Source organism: Dunckerocampus dactyliophorus, chromosome 5 (assembly GCF_027744805.1).
Source record: "Dunckerocampus dactyliophorus isolate RoL2022-P2 chromosome 5, RoL_Ddac_1.1, whole genome shotgun sequence".
Classification (NCBI taxonomy): domain Eukaryota; kingdom Metazoa; phylum Chordata; class Actinopteri; order Syngnathiformes; family Syngnathidae; genus Dunckerocampus; species Dunckerocampus dactyliophorus.
The window spans coordinates 10,465,027-10,485,003 of NC_072823.1; the positions used below are offsets into that span (position 1 = coordinate 10,465,027).

The following is a 19,977-nucleotide window of genomic DNA, read 5'->3' on the forward strand; positions in this document are numbered from 1 at the left end:
CGCTGGTGATTGGCAAGATGGATATGATTATTATGTAAACGGAGCCAGCAGCTGCTGGGTGGGTAGGCGGGTGGGTGTGGAAGTGTTGCTTGAAAACGCCTGAACAAATCAATTGCACAGCAGCAAACCTCTGAGCAGCATTGGGGCTGTATTTGAGTCCAATAAGCTCAAAGAAAGGAAGCAGTCTTAGTTAGGAAACAAAAGATGGAGGGCACCAAGAAGTTGTGGTTGGGTCCGCGGGTCAGACCTGTTAGGAGAACACTGACCATACAGCTCTTTCCTAAGGGTTGGTTGATGAAGCTTTGCACCTCAGCTTCCCCCTGAGCCAACAGCCAGAGAGCTGCGAGCGCCGCTGGTTACATAACTTGCCAATGCTCTGCCGTGTGTGTGTGTGTGTGTGTCTGTGATCTGTTCAGCAGTACACAGGATGGCACGGCCACCAGGTTATGCAACAGGTGCACATGTGCTTGCTGGCTGTATCTCCTGACCGTGCGACGCTCTGAGCTACAGCTCATTAACACACCCACGCGCAGCGTTTTCAAAACATGTTTGCGTACGAACAGTACATTTTCAACATTTATTTACCGTGCACAATTGTTCTAAAAGTACTGAATGCCTCTTTGATTTAATACGAAATGTAGAAATGATTTATAAAATATTATTACATTTGACTCCAGAGCTCATTTAAATCTTCTGCTTCATCTTTCACCATTATTGGAGTGTAAGACAATTATACCTGTCCACCCTCCCGTTTTCTCCAGGAAACTCTCGTAAAAAAATACGTGGTGGTATAAGGTTCATGCAGTATCGAGAGACGCGGATGTCCAGACAGAAAAGAGGGAGGCAGGGAAGGATTTGGGGGAGGGTTTTGTTTCAAAGGTCGCTAGATTAAATGAAATAAGACACATTGTGATCACGCTTCTTAGATTATGAACACTTTCCAAGGAAACAATGTAAAGTTTGCATACTATATTTCACTTCAAGTAACACTGCCATCATGTGGTAGAAGTCCTTATAAGTTGAGTGATGAAATTCTGACCTGGTGCAGGCAGGCGGTCCACCTCCATGCGGAAGTCATCTTTGAGAAAGAGGAACCCAATGATGGAGAAAAAGTAGACAAGAAAGATGGCCAGAACAGCGGTCAGAATAATAGATCTTCCATTCCTTGTCACGCTCTTAATCACATTAAGAAGCGTTTCCTCTCTGATTACCAGGTCAAAGAGCTGTGTGGGGAGATCATTATTGTCATGTATTCATTCGTCAAAAATGTCTGTCGTCTTCGGCTGAGAAGTTTAAAGAAAATGAGATCGGGATGTCTTACGAGAAAGCTGTAGAAGAACTCGTGTATGAAGAGGCCCAGAACACAGATGATTGCATAGCCAAGGTGGTAGATGAACAGCATGTCCATCACAACTGCTTTGTAGCCACGGGTGAATGTCCCCTGGTTTCCCACAAAACTCACCAAAAAAACTAACTTGTTGAACAACTGTAAGAGAATAGAAAAACACCTTTAGAAGAAATAACAGCACATCATTAAGTGAGGTAAATCTTCGACCACTTACGTTGAAGGTACCCAGCAGCAACAAAGCAGGGCCAAGGCCCATGGTGTAAATGGCACGCAGAATGAGGGAGACCAGTAAGAAGAGGATGCCCCATGGTTTGGGTAGTACTGGAAGTAAAGCAGTGGAAACCCAAAATGCCACCCACAGCAATATAGAGCAAAATGGTGACAAGGTCCCTGGATAGAGAAATAAACATCAAAAGAACACTATATCAGTTATTCTTTCTTTATTCACAGAAACATTTCACTGGAGTCTGCAGCCTTTTTTATATAAAGCATACAATATAATACCTAGGATGCTCAATATATTGGTATAAAAATAACATATCAGATCATAACAGCATCGGTTTTTCTGCCAATATTGATATCAGCAGGCGAGTAAGGCCGCATCAAACTGTCATTTAAATTTTTTAAATGACTGTTCTGTTTAGACAAAATGTTTAAAATTAATACGGCACCTTTTGACTGACATTACATTGCATATTGGAGCGTTTTTATATCTTAATTTGCACAAACAGTGTTTATTTGTGAAGTCCATTCAGTGGCATCACAGCAAAAGAAACATAATTAAAACATAATGTGTTCATTCATTAGTTTGAGGGAAGATCTGCTGCCAACATCAGCATGGATTGATATCGGTATCGCTAATGAAGTGCTGGACAAGGTCGGTATGTCGAATATTGGTAAGAAAGCCATATCAAGCATCTCTAAAGCCATCTGTAAAATAAGGCAACAGGCAAAAGCTGCATACGTACAGAACAGGTCTTTATGATGCAACCACCACTTTTTAGTTTTTACACCATCATTTTTTTTTTTTTTTTTTTTTAAATCAGACCTCACAAATCACTCTGCGTTATATTTGTCTCCTGTTGTATCCCTGCACACTGTCGCCTGGGCATTGATGTGTATGTGATGAAGACATCTTGTTTACGTGTGTGTTCCTCGTCACTGATCTCCAACCACAACCGGACTCACGGGACCAATTGGGGGGATAAGTCACTGTTTATGTACTACACTGCTGATGGGGATGTCATACAACTTCATGTCAAAAAATCTGAACTATCCCTTTAAATGAAATGTTACATTTAATTCCTTTCATCATATTTCTCACCTTCATCTCCATCATCACCAAATGGGTAGAATACAGCCACGCAGACATTGAGCAGGCAGGCCAGATAGAAGGAGATACTTCCCCAATGAGAGATGTGGCGTGAGAACCAGAACAGAGCCTTATTTTCTACACCAACAAAACAGGAAGTATAAGGGAAAAGTTGCACGGAGAAACACAAATTCAAAAAGAAAGCTGTTAAATGCTTATTTCACATTTTTTATTATTCCATTAATCACCTCCACCAAACATGAAGATGCAAAGGGAAGCGATATGATTTTGATAGCCATTTGTTGGTTGGCTCAACGACACAACCATTTTCCACGTGTAGCAAAAAAATTAACCTTTGGCATCACAAATTCAGCTTCTAACGAGACCATTATTGAGTGATTTACAGTAGAAACTACAGACTCACTTCGGATCTTCTTCTGCCAACTCATCTCATTGTAGAGGTTGTCAAACTGCTGAAAGAAGTCATTAACCTTGCTGCCCTGGTCATCTCTCTCAGTGGTGGTGAACACACGTACTTTGGACTCCTGGGTGAGGTACTCACATATGTTTGGGACTGGGAATACAATTTGCTCCATGGTGCGGTCATGACGCACAATCTGGGAAATAAAACATATTTTATGATTTGGTTTTGTAGATTCAGAGAGTAAACAAAATGTAATAATACTAACCTCAATCTGAGCTGTGTGCTTGGCATAGTATTGAAGGGCATCATCTTTGTCATTGTCCGGGTCCAACCCTGATCCAGGCCCTAATCCTGATCCTGGCCTAAGACTCTGCTGTAGGATCTTATTGTGTCGAGCCAGCTGGGATGCAAGAAAAACGACCATTTGTTTCAGATATTTAACGCTGCCCATCAGTGACCAATTGATCATTATTTTATATCAGAAAAAGACCATGTAACTTTCATTTCCACAAGAAATGTTGAACGCTTGGCGTGAAGTAATGTTACTTTGCTCAATCTTTAATGACGTTTTTCGGCTTTTCCCATCAGGGGATCGCCACAGCACGTCAATCGCATGTTTGATTTGGCTTGGATGCCATTAATGACTAGGGATGCGTTTGACAAACTCTACTATAATGGCACCAGCCTCGACATAAACGGTAGGTTTAGTCGCTCAGGGGTCGGAAACCTTTAGCATCAAAAGAGCCATTTAGGCCCGTATTCACAAAATTAAAACCCACTTGGAGCCACAAAACCAGTAAATGACCACTAAATTGAAGGTGACACTATATACTGTATATAGTGCTTCCTTAAGCATATGGTTGTGTTCTTTTTCTGTCCTAATGTTCCTCCTAATGGAGTGACGAACCACACCTGTTGCCACCTGACAATTAGTCATGTTTCTTAAGCCTTCTCCACAGAATCTCCCGCTGGAATTGTGTATACATTTCAGTTGGAATTCTGCAGATTGTGTGCACTTAGAAAGTACTATAAAATCGTACAATATTTGTTTTGCACATTTTCTGTCCTCTGTATTACTGCTGGTTTTGCTGTAATAATTAGGACAATTTGTTGTAGACTTTGCTTTATATCGGTGAAGTTATTACATAGTTATAATTTTCCTTATTTGGAAGTATTTCAATTACGTACTACTCTATTCACAAAGAACATTACTAAGTCACCAAGCAAGTAGACTCAACCTGCCTTCTCCAATTAACACGCAGCAGACAAAGACAACATTCAAACAAAATTCCTTGTCACACTCAAAAAGCTAAACACTGAACACACATAAATACACACACACACACACACACACACACACACACACACACACAAACACACACTCCTGCCCGCAACATGGCTCAGCTCTGAGGTCAGCAGAAGGGCAGACAAAGATTTCTTGAGGAAAAAAAAACAGGTGTGGTTACTACCTGGTGGGCCAGGATGTAAATGTTATGTCCAACATCCAGTGGTTTGATGTGATCTAGAGCACTGTCCCCGTCCTCTTCACTTTCCAGAGCCTGAGTATAGGCCTCCTTCATGACGTCCACCTGAGACAAATTTTGTCTAATTTTACAATGGGATCTGCTAATGTACACTCCTGATCCAATTTTTAAGACCACTTGAGAAATTGCAAGGATTTACATTTTGCACTGTTGCAAAAAGAAGAAATGGCAGGGAGACAAAAAATGTTTTGAGTAAGCAAATTAATGCAAACAGCCATTAACCTGAAATAGGCTGGTCATCAGCTCATCAAAAAAAAAACACAGCCTTTAAAAGCAAAAATGTAAATTCAATGTCATTTTTTCAGGTATTCACAGTGTCATGATCTCTTGATGGCAAAGGCAAAAAAGTTTTCTCTCTTTGAACGTGGTCGGATTGTTAAACTGCATAAGCAAGGCCTCTCCCAGTCCGGCATTGCTGCTGAGGTTGGACGCATTAGGTCATCTTAAACTTCTTCAAAGATCCTGAAGGTAATGAAGAAAGATTTAATATCTGATGAGGGAAAAAATGGAATCTTGATGGTCCTGGTGGCTTCCAACATTACTGGCATGACAAGGAGATCCCACCTGAGATGTTTTCCACTCGACACAGTGGAGCGGAGTGCCACCATGATCTGTGGTGCTTTTTCCTTCACTGGAAAAATGGAGCTTCAGGCTGCACAGGGGCATCAAACAGCAGCTGGCTATGCGAAGATGTTGCAGGGGGCATCTCTCATAACTGAACGCCCTTGTCTGTGTAGTAATGCCTGGGTTTTTCAACAGGACAATGCTGCACTTCACAATGCCGGCCTGACAAAGCACTTCTTCCAAAGGAATAACGTCACTCTTCTGGACCATCCTGCATGTTCCCCTGATCTAAATCCAACTGGGAACACTTGGGGATGGATGGCAAGGGAACCTTACAAAAATGCACATCAGTTCCAGACAGCGGATGTCCTCTGTGAAGCCATCTTCACCACCTGGAGCAGCATTCCCACTAGCCTCCTGGAAACACTGGCATCAAGCATGCCAAAATTATTTCTGAAGAAGAATGTCAAAGCTACTCATTACTAAGTCCTTTTTTGAAAATGTTACTTCTATTTTAGGTTAGGTTAGGTTATTTTAGGTTCTATTAGGTTTCTTTTTTTTTTTTGAGGTACGGTCTTAAACATTTGATCAGCTGATGAACAGCCTATTTCAGTGTAATGGTTGTTTGCAATAAATTGCTTACTCGATTTTTTTCCCCTCACTTTCATTTCTTCTTGTTGCATTTTGAACCTCTACTTAGAACCTCAAGATCCAACATTGAAAAATGTAACTTCTTGCAATTTCTCAACTGGTCTTAAAATTTTTATCAGGAGTGTATATGGAAATACATGCTATCACACAATAACACACTCACAAGCTCCGTGGGTCTCATCTTGAAGAGAATTTTCTCAGCATTCTCGCTGTCATGGCGGCTCTCCATTATAGCCAATAAAAGCTTGGATGCATTGTTCTAGAAAACATTACAATTAACACTTGTTTGGGGAATATTACATAATTTAAAACTGCATTAATCGTGGTATGATCTATGTGTTTTCTTTTCGAAAGAAATCACAATTTTGACACGTTTTTTATTATTATCAACATTAACTAAATACATCTAATATAAACAAAATAATTCATAAAGTCCATACATTCAGGCACATAATAAAGAATTAATTAACACACTTGCTTCTCCCACGAGTGTTGCCCTGGCCAGAGAGGCTTGCTGGGGCACAGACATACAGTAGTAAGGAGGAATTGCTAACAAAAGTGCAATGCGAGTCCTTGTATAAAATGGCAGCATTTGTGATGCAGCTCGTTCACAGATATTTTTTTAAAGATCGTCAATATTTGGAAATTAGCTCCCATTTTACTGTGAACAGATTTTAGAACAATTTCTTTTCGATTTTTTGAGGCAGCCCAACTGTATGTGTGGCCTCACCTTGAGGTCCAGCACCAGGTCCAGGCGGTTCTTCCCCAGGGGGTTGATGGGGTTTACTATCAGTGCTATGATGATGTCAATGCCATTTGACTCATGTTTGGCTATACACGTCTGGAAACATGAAAAGTACATGATGAGGATTGGAGCTCATTAGTAAAATTTCATTAAAATTTTAAAAAGTCATCCTGGAAAGATGCATGTGAAGTCCTACACACTACAGACACATTCTTAAGAATTTAACCCCAAGACAGTCTCTACCTGGTTTTCATGGCAGGGGCCTTGGCAGTACTCTGTGATGGTTTCCAAGGTTTGGCGAACCAGGTCAACATTACTCTCGTTTATATAAAGGCCAAGTAGTCCAAGGCCTCCGGTGGTGCTCCCACAGATACAGTCCAGGAACTGAAGGGTCTCACACACTAGGTTGTAGTTGGTCTTGTTGTTCTGGTTGCGCAAAAAGTTCTAAATACAGTGCAGATATACAAAAGTCAGCCGTCTGTCAAATGAACAGCAGAAGGTTATTTAGAGAGTCCACAGGTTTGAAAGGTAAATCACCTGCAAGTCACAATTGTGGTTCTCACAGAGAAGCTGAAGAAACCTTAAGATGGGTTTCATGATGGCAATGGCCTGGCTCATGCGAGTTTCCTCCAAGGCATCTTCAGTCCCGGGCACCTCACTATTCTGGCACAGGCCTTCAAGATCAGGATCCATCTCTTTTCGGAAAGCACAGAAGGCCTTAGAGGTCACAGACGAGGCCTCTTTTAGTTGCCCTCGCATGTCCTCTCTCATATAAAGTCCTGATTCTTTCCCTTGCAGCAGGAAGGGAAAAGTACATTTCAAAAGGATGGCACAAGAGCATTTGGATGGATGGGTACAAATGTCTAATATATTAAAATAATTAAAGGAGCTCTATCCTGCTCATTTCAGGGGCTTTTTAAATTATTTTGGATCGCAGTGGGGCAACAACAGCAACTGTCTTTTTAAAGAATATTCCATAAATCTCAAGCTGTGTAAAGGGTAAATTTGCATTCCTCTCCTCTTGGTCGAAACGCTCGGATTCCGTAGAGCGCCCCTCCCCCCACGCCCACCCACCCACCAGGGATACACCAGCCTCGTGCTATGGCACTTCCACATCATGTAGAACAAGATTTTAAACATATACATAAAGTTAAAATGTAGGATAAGGTCTCTTTAATGATCAATGGTGGAAAACACTTTCTATTCAAGCCACTGAAAAAAAATGCTCAAGTGAACAAAAGCGCAACTATTAAGGTGGAATCTGCAAAATGAAAGCATGCAATCTTGATACAATGGCCTTTTCATAGGCTGGTGATGTTGGAAGTCACATGGCCTGTGACATGTGACAGCAAAGACTGGGAAAAACATTTTTGGTTCATGCACCACTGTTTCAAATGGAGCTTCAGGACCACACATACTGTAAGAGCAAGGAGGGATTTAACATCTAAAGTAGAATTTCTACATTGGATCTCATTTGGGAGCTTTTCATTTACTGAGTTATTATCCATCACTCTTTGCTATCTGTGAAAAACAAATGACTTTATTACTCTTTGCTTTGTGTGCACCATGGATACAATATAACTATGAATATGTGACCAAACAAAGAGTGGGAGTACGCATTTCATTTCAGTGCAAAAAGTAAAATTTATCATTGCTTGTTTGTACCTTTTCTGAATCGGAAATGACCAAAGTCATTCTCATCATCCCTTTTTCTGCAGCTGAGCTCAAACATGTTGACCGATACTGTTGAACGGATCTCCTGCTGTGCCAAACGCATGCGGTCGTAGAAGACCTTGAAGAACCTCTCCGACTTCTTCTGCTTGTATAATTGGTTGTAGAATGAGTTCTGAGAGGGTTACAGACAGATTTATAGCAATATACACCTGACCATCTGAGACAAAAAACAAAATACATGAAAGCGTATGCCACTCACCTGTATCTGTGTAGTTCCACCTTGGAGAAGGGCAATCCCCAACAAGACACTCTCCTCAAATACTTGGTCATTCTTAGTGTTGACGATGAGGTCAATCACCAGCTCAGATGCACCAACTATGTCCAACTGACACTGGATCTCCATTATACTACTGAAAGGTTTGTCAAAGTCCGCTGTGAAAGAAACGCGTGCACAGAACAATCACATATTTTTGTGCTACAGTTATAGTCACAGATGTATTTTTTTACTCAACAGTTGAGAAAAAATTAAATATACAAAGTATAAATATACTATGCTGTAGATCAGGGGTCACCAACGTGGTGCCCGTGGGCACCAGGTAGCCCCCCACGACCACATGAGATGCCCGCAAGGCTGCTTTTCATTCAGGTGTTCAGTTAATAATGAAAGAACAGTAGAAAGAAATGCATTCTGAAATACAAAATGTGAGTTGTGGACACCAGCATTTTGTTAATGTTCTGGTAAAACAAGCATATTCGCTTTGTTTGGGTTTAAAATAAGCTCTGAAAATAAATGTTACAAAAATGAGTAGCTCTTGGCCATTTTCATTTTGTAAAAGTAGCTCTCACAAGGAAAAACGTTGGTGACCCCTGCTGTTGATGGATACCCAATATATAGTAATCCCTCGTTTATCGTGGTTAACTAGTTCCAGATCTGACTATGATAAGGGAAGTAGGCTTCCTGATTTCTAAATCAAATATTTTTGTAGTTAGAGCATAAAAAAAACTGTTTTTGATTACGTTTTTTAACATTACATCCCTTTAGACATGAAGTAACCCCGCCATATAGTCCTTTACACGTGTATTACAATATAGTAAACATACTGTAATAAGAGAAAATAAGCCATTTAAGGCATAAATAAGACTTATGCTCTCAGGGCATTCAATCCATCGCAACTGGACTGTTCAGATTGTCTTACTGTAGAAGACTAGCTGGGACACACAACAGTAACACTAGATAGGACAGCTCTAGTCTAGTTCATGCTCAAAGTCTAGGTGGGACACACACACCAGTCAGACTAGATAGGACGGCTCTATTCTGAAAGCCTGGTGTAAGATCCAATCTATTTATCCTCTAAAGGAGCAGGCCGGTCCAGACAGGAATCGTTGGAATCGCTTTAGTGATGTCAAATGACAATCGCTAGGATACAATGGAGTGGGGCCGCTGCCTGCCAACGATGGTTGTTTGGGTGTTATCACCTTTGTTAGCATCCCATTCAGATCCAATGATGGTCATGGACCCATCTGCAAACAAGGTGGCTATGCCTTGTTTATTTCTTAGAGGTTAAATGACTTTTAGGAAGGGATGAAAGCACAGCATTGTATGAAATGTCTTCTAAGATAACCTGAACAGTCCAGCTACGATCGATGGAATGCCCTGAGAATACAGTGACCTGGATGAATAACAATATTCACAAGCAATAAGACTTATGCTATTATTACTGCGCCTGTTGTGAGATAATTCAAACCTACAATAAAAGCCTGTTGTTCCGGTCATCGAGTCTGATGCTTGTGTGTCTCACCGAACAATACAGTACAGTCACATTACTGACACCTTGTGACCAGTGTAGAATAGTACACAGCATCCTGTGTGAATGCATCTTTTGAATGCCTTATAGTTGTATTTTACTTCATTGAGCCATTTTATAAATAATAATACTTAATTTAGGCAAGAAATATGTACAATGTACTTAAATATGCATTTTTTCACTAATGATAGTCCATATTCAACCACAAAACAGCATAAATCAATCATTTAAATATTCCATTTATTATTATCGTAAATTCCGGGTTATAAGCATCACCCACTAAATTTAGAGGAAAAAACAGATTTGTTCATATGTAAGCCACACGCGTCCCCGTCATAAAATGACATATTGTGGAGTCCGTGAGCTCTTTATTTGACAGGAGCCAATCATGAAAAAACTAACGAGCTTATCAACCCATTGGAAATTGCAGAAGGTAATTACTCAATATAACAGTCTGACTCACGGTTTCATCTTACAAACAACATTAAACTCATCACACAGCAACTTAACACTTAACACTTCTTAACACTCAACTTCTATGGCACTGATGGAAATCACGGAGGAAATCACTACTGCCATAGACAACAGAAGATGCGCAGCTGCAGTATTCATGGATCTGACAAAAGCTTTCGATACAATTAATCACACTATTTTAATTTCAAAATTAGAAAGGTACGGAATTAGAGGTTTAGTCTTAAATTGGGTTAAAAGCTACCTAGCAAAGAGGAAACAATTTGTAAAGCTAGGAGAATATACATCTGGGAGTCTACACAATACGTGTGGAGTACCACAGGGGTCCATACTAGGACCAAAACTGTTTAACTTGTACATTAACGACATTTGCAAAGTAACTAACAACTTAAAATTGGTCTTATTCGCCGATGATACCACCGCTTTCTGTTCTGGTGAAAGCACACAAGAACTCATTAAAAAGGTCAAGGATGAAATGGTCATATTAAAGTCATGGTTTGACAAGAATAGATTATCTCTGAATTTAAGTAAAACTAAAATAATGCTATTTGGTAATAGTAGAAAGGACACGTACGACCAAATACAAATTAATGGAACGGATATTGAAAAAGTGGAAGAATATAAATTCCTTGGGGTTATGATAGATGAAAAAATGAGTTGGAAATCTCATATTAAATATATACAGCAAAAGGTGGCGAGAAATATCTCTATATTGAATAAAGCAAAATATGTTCTTGATCAAAAATCACTCCACACTCTGTACTGTTCCTTAGTATTACCATATCTAACGTATTGTGTGGAGATATGGGGAAATAATTACAAAAGCAATCTTCACTCACTCACTGTACTGCAAAAAAGATCTGTGAGGATAATTCATAATGCCAAGTATAGAGAACATACAAACCCTTTATTTTTAAAATCACAGATATTAAAATTCGCAGATTTAGTACACTTTCAAACCGCTAGAATAATGTATAAAGTTAATAATAACTCGTTACCCAAAAATCTAATTAAGTATTTCTCAATCAGAGAGGAGAAATATGATCTTAGAGGAAAATTAAACCTAAAACATTTATATGCGAGAACAACGCTGAAAACCCACAGCATTTCCGTGTGTGGAATTAAATTATGGAACGGATTGAGTAAAGAACTCAAACAATGTACAGAGATGAGCAAATTCAAAAAACAATACAAGCAGTTGATGTTTGCTAAATACAAGACAGAAGAGTCCTGATTGTTCTGTCAGGTTTGTTATTTTATTTTATTTTTTATTTTTTAATTTTTTATTTTATTTTATTTTTTATTTTTTATTTAATTAAATTTTATTTTTTTATTTATTTATTTTTTTTTTTTAAATAATTTTCTTTGTTGTGTTTAAAAAAAAAAAAAGAAGGAAAGAAAAAAAAAAGAAAGGAAAAAAAAAAAGCTTTGTTCTTATTTATTTATTTATTTAGTATTGTCATCATTATTATCATTATTATGAATGTTCTTTCTTTTTTTGGGGGGAGGGCTATCTCACCGTTATCTATTATGTGTTATCCTGACTATCACTGAAATCATGACATGGAATCCAGGAAGTGAACTACATGTACTGTACTAGATGTAGAATGGATGGGGGGTAGGATTAAATAAGCTTTGCTTCTTCCTACTCCTTTTGGACATGTGGAACTGTCAAAGAATAATTCACGAGATGTATTCCATTGTAACCTTCATGTTCAAATAAACTAAACCAAACCAAACCAAACCAAACCAAACCAAACACGGTACCTAGGAAATATGGAGCACACAACCCGGAGGGAGGCTGACGTCATTCTACCGCCCCAATGAATGACTTGCTCAGACAGAATGCCATATGGGAAAAATTAAAATTTTTTTTTTTTTTTTTTACATTTTAAACGTGGTATTGGTACATGTTTGGATAGAGTGTTAAGTTGCTGTGTGATGAATTTAGTGTTCACTGTAAGATGACATCGTGAGTCAGACTGTTATGTTGTTATACTGCTATATATAACGACCTCCTGCGATTTCCAGTGGGTTGACAAGCTTGCTGTGACTGCACTGATAGCTCCAGACTGGCTCCTGCCAAAGAAAGAGCTACTGTTTCGTCATTGACTCGCGAGCAGCACCGTATTTAAACAATTAGTAGTAGTTCTGATTAGAATTTAGCCATATCTCAGCAGCACGATTGTATAAATTGCAGGGTTCAAAGTTTAAGAAAAAAGTAGCGGCTTATACACTGGAATTTACGGTAAATCATAAATATAATTTTGTGGAGAGAGATGACTGTATTGACAAAAGCAAACAACTGAAATAACTGGCCAATACAACCAAGTGAACTGAAAATGGAAGCAAATACATGTATTCCAAGGTCTTCCACACCAAACTCATCCAACTGTATGGAATATTATTATTGCAACCAGTCACGGTCAAGCTGTCTTGGAAAATAAGACGGTAAGTCCAACCCAACAATTAAGTGATTACAGGTTTTCATGAATAGTTTTTCCATTATGGTGTACATACAAATAATGGTGTAACAAATAAACTCAAACTGGAGCACAGCAATGGCGTCACGCTAACTACCAGGTTTAGTTGGAGTTTAGTTGGATCTGTACCTCCGAATGTTGGCTTGACAAAACAGCCAGGTGAGCTGTTTCCACTCCCAAGCTCTGACTTGGAATGAAGCTTCTGATTTCCAAAGTAGCACGTGAGGAGAATCTCTCTTAACTCCTTTCCCTGAGGGGAGAGAAAACATGCTGTTGAGTCCATACATCCATCTGAGATGTAACTATTCTAAAACTGGGATAATCACACAAATAGATAGGAGGACACACTGTACTTGATTGAAAGAAGGAGCCAGAAGAATGATTGGGCAGGTGGTTGGATGGATGACAAAAAACAACTCAAACCAAATCAAAATGTATTTGTATAGCACTTCACAACATCTCAATGGCTTAAGAAAAAAAAAATTAACAAATAAGAACAACGAAGGTTGACTAAAATATAATAAGAACACCTAATTAATCTTGAGATGAACAGATAGTAGGTCATGAAATCATAGTGTCACAAAGGAAAGTGTAGAAAACACATTTCTTTAGTGGAGGTCAGGATGTGGAGCAGAGCAATCAAACAATTTACTGTTTTTCTACATAACTAGTCGCTACAAGAGAACGGACAAGTTTTGTTCTAGATATAGGCATCTTACAGCTGAGTTAGTTTATTTGCAATCAGAATAATGAAGATGAAAGTTGCATTTCTGTTTGTCGCTTGAAACGTCTGCTCACCACTTGCTTGGCCGCTGTGGCGCAACAGCATATCAGAAGAGGATCTTAATGTCAGCTGACTGATGTCATATGGCATCGACAAAGTAATGTTTGTGGCGTGGGTGACACGTGCGATTGACCCACGAGCTTCGATCACGAAGATTTTCAACAGTGTTAATCAAATTTGTGAAATGTTTATATTTTGTACTGTATAAGGGCTGCACAAAAAAAAGGAAAAAAGTTGCGATCACGATTCACACTCACATGCAATCTAATTGTAAAAGTCGACAATTTTTTAAAATGTTATTTAACAGGCTGCATCGTGAACAAACACTTTGACTCATGGACTCATGCTGCAAACTTCCTGGCCAGGGCGAGTTGGCTCCACTTCTCTGGTTCTACTAGCTGACAGCCTGTTGGCATCTGCTATTATTCATCAGCTCGGAGGAGGAGCAACCACACTAATTAATTGACTTCTCTTTCTTACACGCATAAATGTATTGTGACTTGGATTATTTTCCGTCTTTCTATTCATTTCTATGAAGAAAGTCTTCCACAAACTGTCCTTTCGGAACCTCCCATGAAGAACGACATAAAGACCGATGGAAGTTTCTTTAAAGCAGAAGAACACAATGATGAGCACATGGCGCTGAACACAGCGCATGTGTGTATTGGTGTGTGCAAGTGACAAAATCGCCCCAGAGAATCGCGATCAAAATTCTAAGCAAGTAAATCGTGATTCACATTTTTTCAGAATCGTGCAGCCTTATATTTGCATGCAATGTATGTCTCAAATGACAAATGTCATGTGTTAACAACTACAACTACACTGCATGATACCATAGACAGTTTCAACATAAAGTTGAAGGAGGAGACAAATGAGCCAATGTCATGCCTCACCATCGCTGCTGGCTAGGTGCAGTCTAGCAGAAGATGTGGACGTGCACATGCAGCTGACGCTCTCTGTGTCAGTAAACATCTCATCTGCAGTCAGCGGAGACACTTGTCTGCCTGCACTGTCTGGCTGAGTGTGAGCCGACATGCACACATGGCAGCATACACACACACACACACACACACTTTTTGAACTAAAGTTGAGGATCCACAATGAGCCAGCACCTCTTATTTTCATGCAGCAGTGCACAAACAGTCTGTGTGGAACTACAAAAACAACATTACAAACCCATCCTAATGCACTCTTTCCAACTTATTGCAGCTTGAATCTTGTTTCACTTCCGCTTCCTCTCTTTTCGAGGATTCCTTTCGTTTTGTATGAATTGCAAAGAGTGAAGAATGAGTAAGAAGAAAATCTCCGGGTTTTTTTTTTTTTTGCTCGCGTTCACCTCCCCTATGGGTACTGCAGCCTGCTGGCTCGCTTTGCAGTGAGAGAGGGGATGAGAGGTAGGATGATGGCAGAGGAGAGTCAGCCCAGTCTGACTCATCTTGCTACTGCATTGACGAGAAAACCTCCAGTCAGGCATGTAGGAGCCATGCATGTAGGAGCCATGAGACAGAAATAGAAAGAGTAATTGATGACAGTATGCACGTTGGGAGAAGAGTAGGAGAGGGACAAACAAACAAGCATGGAGTAGGTTTTGGAGAGGGGTTTAAAATGTGCACTTGCATGCCACACTGCGGCTCAGGTTTCCGGAGATGCCCACCTCCAGCGTCCCCACACCATCACTTTCCCCCTGCCTCCCTCCTTCCTTCCACCGTCTTGTAAAACGAAGAACAAGAGAACAGTGATTGTCCTTTGCTACTTGGTTTCACTAAGGCCAGACAAGGTCAGTTGCCTGACTGGGGCCACAGTGGAACGGACTGAAGCTTAAACCATGGGTAATTCCAGCTTTCCACTTTGTTCCTCCTGCCACTGAAAAACTGAGAGGGGGCACTAATTAAATGCACTGACTGAGGTACAAGTGGTGCAGGACCATATGAAGATATTTAGGTCCCAACTAATTTCAATTCTTGGCAAGTAATTTACTTGTTCAGATTCTGCATGTTCCAGTTCACTGCAAAGATAAAAAATTTAAAAAAATAAAAGACACAGACAAGACATAATATTAAGCAGTGGTTCTCAACTGGTTTGGCTGCGTGACCCACCATCACCTCTCAATGACAAGCGGCGACCCAAATTGTGGAAATGTTTCAACTCCAACTTCTTCCATCCATCCATCAATCCATCCATCCATTTTCTATGCCGCTTATTAGGGTGGCGGGGGTATGCTGGAGCCTATCCCAGCTGACTTTGGGTGAGAAGCAGAGGTACACCCTGGACTGTTTGGAAGCCAATCAGGGCACATATAGACAAACAACCATTCACACTCACATTCATACCTATGGACAATTTAGAGTCACCAATTAACCTAACATGCATGTTTTTGGAATGTGGGAGAAAACCAGAGTACCTGGAGAAAAACCCTTTTTTTAAATTAACTCAGTCGGTAAGTAGTTTAATATAATATGAGGTCAATTTGTTCTGTAGACCATCCCTCAGCCTGGGTCAATAGATCTATTGGGGCATATCTACACAGACATACTAACTGGGCATGAATAGATGGAACTGGGCATAAAACTGTACCTATTAGTCTTCATTGTGGGCAGAATTCCCCACACAATACAACGTGAGCTGGAGCTGGTCTTTTTATAGCGCACTCTTCTTCAGTAGCTAGAAAGACGATCTAGCTGTGTGTCGGACGGCACGTTAACTTCACACTCTATGCCGGTCACTTCCTGCTCAAGCTTGGCCAAGCTGGCCGTAAACATAACACACACCTTGTGGAGGCCTAGCAAGCAAATAGCACAGATGCGAGGTGCCTTCAAGGACATTGGGTTATTACACAATTTGTTTTTTTTGGCAAGACCGGCGACCCACTGAAAACAGCGCCAACCCACCAGTTGAGATTCACTGATATAAAGGGTGATTGAACAGTACAGTCATCCCTCGTTTATCGCAGTTAATTGGTTCCAGATCCGACTGTGATGAGTGAATTTGAGTAGGAAGAAGTAGGATTCAATATTAATAAATGGAATATTTTCGCAGTTAGAGAATAGAACACATGTATTTATCATGATTACAACTTTGTGGACATTAAATAGCACCCGCATAGTCACCTTTACACCTAATGACCTAATATAGTAGACATGATAGGCTATAAGACATAGTAACTCACGTTAGCATTGGGAAAGTTCCTTTTTATTGTAGAATATCAAACGTAATGTGGGTCGATCGCATAGCATTAAAAAAAAAAACAAAAAACATGATGTCAGCCTACCATCCACGTTTGTCACTCGATTGATACACAGGCAGCCAGTCTGACATGCATCTGGCATACATACGCACACGAAATAGTGCTATTTTTGTTTACACTACATTGCACAACTCTTAGGTGCAGGCTACGCAATCGCTGCAGGGAAACAAGAGTCAGCCGTCGCTTTAAGCATAGCTAGCTACCGTACTAACTAGTGAGCCTTCAATTTATTTATTCTAAACTTAAAGGGTTTGAAACTGCGTGGGAAGAAGTACAAGAAAGAAGAAAAAAAACAACTTACCACTTCCACACAGAATAGGAGGAGAACTTTTTCTCATTATGCATCCATTATGATTCCATGTAGTGCAATGTCATGTAAGCTAATGTCTCATCAATGTAACATGACTGATGCCCAGTAATCAGTGTAGAATATGACATATGACTTGTTTAAGATTTTTGGACTAATAACAGGCCATAGTCAACCACAAAACAGCTATCATTTATTAGGTAATTCATTTCTGAAAAAACGCGATAGAGTAACAGAGAGATGTTCGAATCGCAAAGTGGCGAGGGACAACTGTGACTCCCGATGTTGAATAACGTAGAATGTATTTATTAAATATAATTTATCACTAGAAACTGATGTGGGAGGAAAGTGTTTACAATGAGGTTTGATTTCAAATTTGATATGGGCACCAGAATTCGCTACCTGCTTCTTGAGCTGCCCGGGAATCGATTTCAACTGATTTCACCAGGAACTCTTGTGGGATAAAACACACAGTAACTTCTCATATTTGCCCTTCAAAGTCAAAGCCTTTGGTTGGGCACAGTTGAGTTGCTCTTATAACCAACCCCCCCTCCCCCAAAGTCACTAAAAGTCATACACAAAAATGAAAAATGTACACAAAAAAAGCATTTTAAAATAGGAAGTTGCTTTTCAGTCGCGCTGTATCATATATACAAACACACAGTCCTGCCTCACCACATAACAGTTTGAATTTCGCAGCTTCACTCTACTTTTCAAACATACATTAATAAATCATGCCGTTTCAATCCTCACAACTGGCATAATAATAATAATAATAATAATAGTTATAATAATAATAATAATAATGTTAAAACCATATTTACAAGATCGTAAACAGGTTTTCTATGCAATAACTACGAAAATATTCCATTTATAAATAAGGAATCCTACTTTGTGGAAATTCACTGATCACGGTAGGGTCTGGAATCAATTAACTGCAATAAGTGAGGGATTACTGTACATAGATACTGCAATTCTAAAATAGTACGCATAAAGAAGGCACTAGTCTATCCATACAAGTCTTTACACAAAGAGGAAATCTTTTCAGCAATAATACAAATTATGCTAGGTTAAAATAATATACTGTTTAAAAAAAATAAAAGGAACACTAAAATAACATCCTAGATCTGAATGAATGAAATGTTCTTATTAAATACTTGGTTCTTTACATAGTTGAATGTGCTGACAACAAAATCACACACAATTATTTTATTTATTATTTTTGTTTATCTATTGGGGGTGTCTTGTTGTCCACTTTTTGTGTATTCCATTTGCACGACAGCATGTGAAACCGATGTGTCAATCTGTGTTGCTCCCTGTGTGGACTGTTTGATTTCAGTGTGATTGTCTTGGAGTTACATGGTGTTAAGTGTTCCCTTTATTTTTTTGAACAGTGTGTATTACTTTGTATATCAAGTCAAACCGTTAGTCACTTTATTTGTTCTATCATAGAGAAAATTCATATAAATTGCAAGAACCAAATCAGCCTGCACAGAAGCAATATCCGAGCTGGTAATGACTTGCTCACCTGCCTCGTTAGGTGATGCGGTTTTGACTTGCCAACAAATTTAAAACTGTCTTATCAGTTAGCTCTTTAATGTCAGTGTGTGGACAAAAATGTTTAGTTAAAATAACTGTATTTTTCCAAAGGGAAAAAAAGTGGCGTCTACATGGGAAGAGGTACTTACAGTAGATGTTTCAGGTGGACAAGACATCCAACAATTAATTGAGACATGGAAACTGGACGTGATTAGTTGGGGAAATACACTATTCTATTTGCCAGTGTGTCATGTATATGATCTGTCTGAGTGAATGAAAGACAACGCACTAGTCAAAAGATCACAGGGTGTGTTTTTGTGCATAGTTTTGTGAAGAACTGAAAGAACCCACTCCTTCCTGAGATCTCATGAAAAGCTGCATACTCATCACATGCCCCCAGTTACAATGTTTTTGCACTGTCCTGTCATGGCACTGAAAATGTTTTTATCCAGCAAACAAGCATATCAGCAAAACAAATTAGGCCCACATGTGAGAGCAATTGGTGATAGTGCTTGAAGGATGTTCTCTAGAACCACAGCAGCAACAAACCTTCAAGAAGGCCAACTGTTAGCTGGAGGCTTCCATGTGATTTCTTAACCATATTAAATTGGACAGACTGAGACATTGAAAACAGGTTTTGGGTGTGTTGTTTCATATAATACCTAAATACAGGTATAAACAACAAGAATATATGGCAGATTTGTGTTGCTTTCCCAACTCGTCTGACACAAGGTCTCTTGCTATGCTACTTTATCGGATATAAAAGGTTTTACCTTTCAGTCAATTAGTAGGGCTGAGGGTACAAACGTAAGTAAATAACACTCAGGGTAAATATTTTCACCTGAAAGTGTGATGATCTTTGTCATGGGTGAGATATCACAGAGGGACACAAAGGCTGGATTGATGCCACACAAATTATGTAAGAGGACATTATGATGATGTCACACAGCATGTGCCAAATGCGGAAAAAAGTGCTGGCACAGAGAAACGGTGAGAGCGAGTGCACGCTCATTATTAGGGACAGAAAGACACTGTTGGCTTAATAGCACCACCTGCCAAAAGCTCAGAAAATGAACACAGAG

General features: G+C 39.5%; 1 protein-coding gene across 4 annotated transcripts in view; it reads right to left on the bottom strand.

Moving 5' to 3' along the window:
• itpr2 (inositol 1,4,5-trisphosphate receptor, type 2) overlaps nt 1-19,977 on the bottom strand; it is a 67,732-nt gene that overhangs the window by 12,764 nt on the left and 34,991 nt on the right. For all 4 annotated transcript variants that reach the window (XR_008570352.1, XR_008570351.1, XM_054775719.1 and 1 more), the window contains exons 38-51: nt 13,151-13,271; nt 8,522-8,694; nt 8,254-8,434; nt 7,126-7,379; nt 6,832-7,032; nt 6,574-6,684; nt 6,007-6,102; nt 4,554-4,673; nt 3,350-3,484; nt 3,085-3,277; nt 2,673-2,798; nt 1,563-1,738; nt 1,322-1,486; nt 1,040-1,223 (exon numbers count right to left, since the gene is read on the bottom strand). Coding sequence is in view for 2 of the 4 variants with exons in the window: in XM_054775719.1 (XP_054631694.1) it covers nt 1,040-1,223; nt 1,322-1,486; nt 1,563-1,738; nt 2,673-2,798; nt 3,085-3,277; nt 3,350-3,484; nt 4,554-4,673; nt 6,007-6,102; nt 6,574-6,684; nt 6,832-7,032; nt 7,126-7,379; nt 8,254-8,434; nt 8,522-8,694; nt 13,151-13,271 (2,236 nt within the window). In the remaining 2 variants the exon portion in view is untranslated. The remainder of the gene's footprint in view (nt 1-1,039; nt 1,224-1,321; nt 1,487-1,562; nt 1,739-2,672; nt 2,799-3,084; nt 3,278-3,349; nt 3,485-4,553; nt 4,674-6,006; nt 6,103-6,573; nt 6,685-6,831; nt 7,033-7,125; nt 7,380-8,253; nt 8,435-8,521; nt 8,695-13,150; nt 13,272-19,977) is intronic.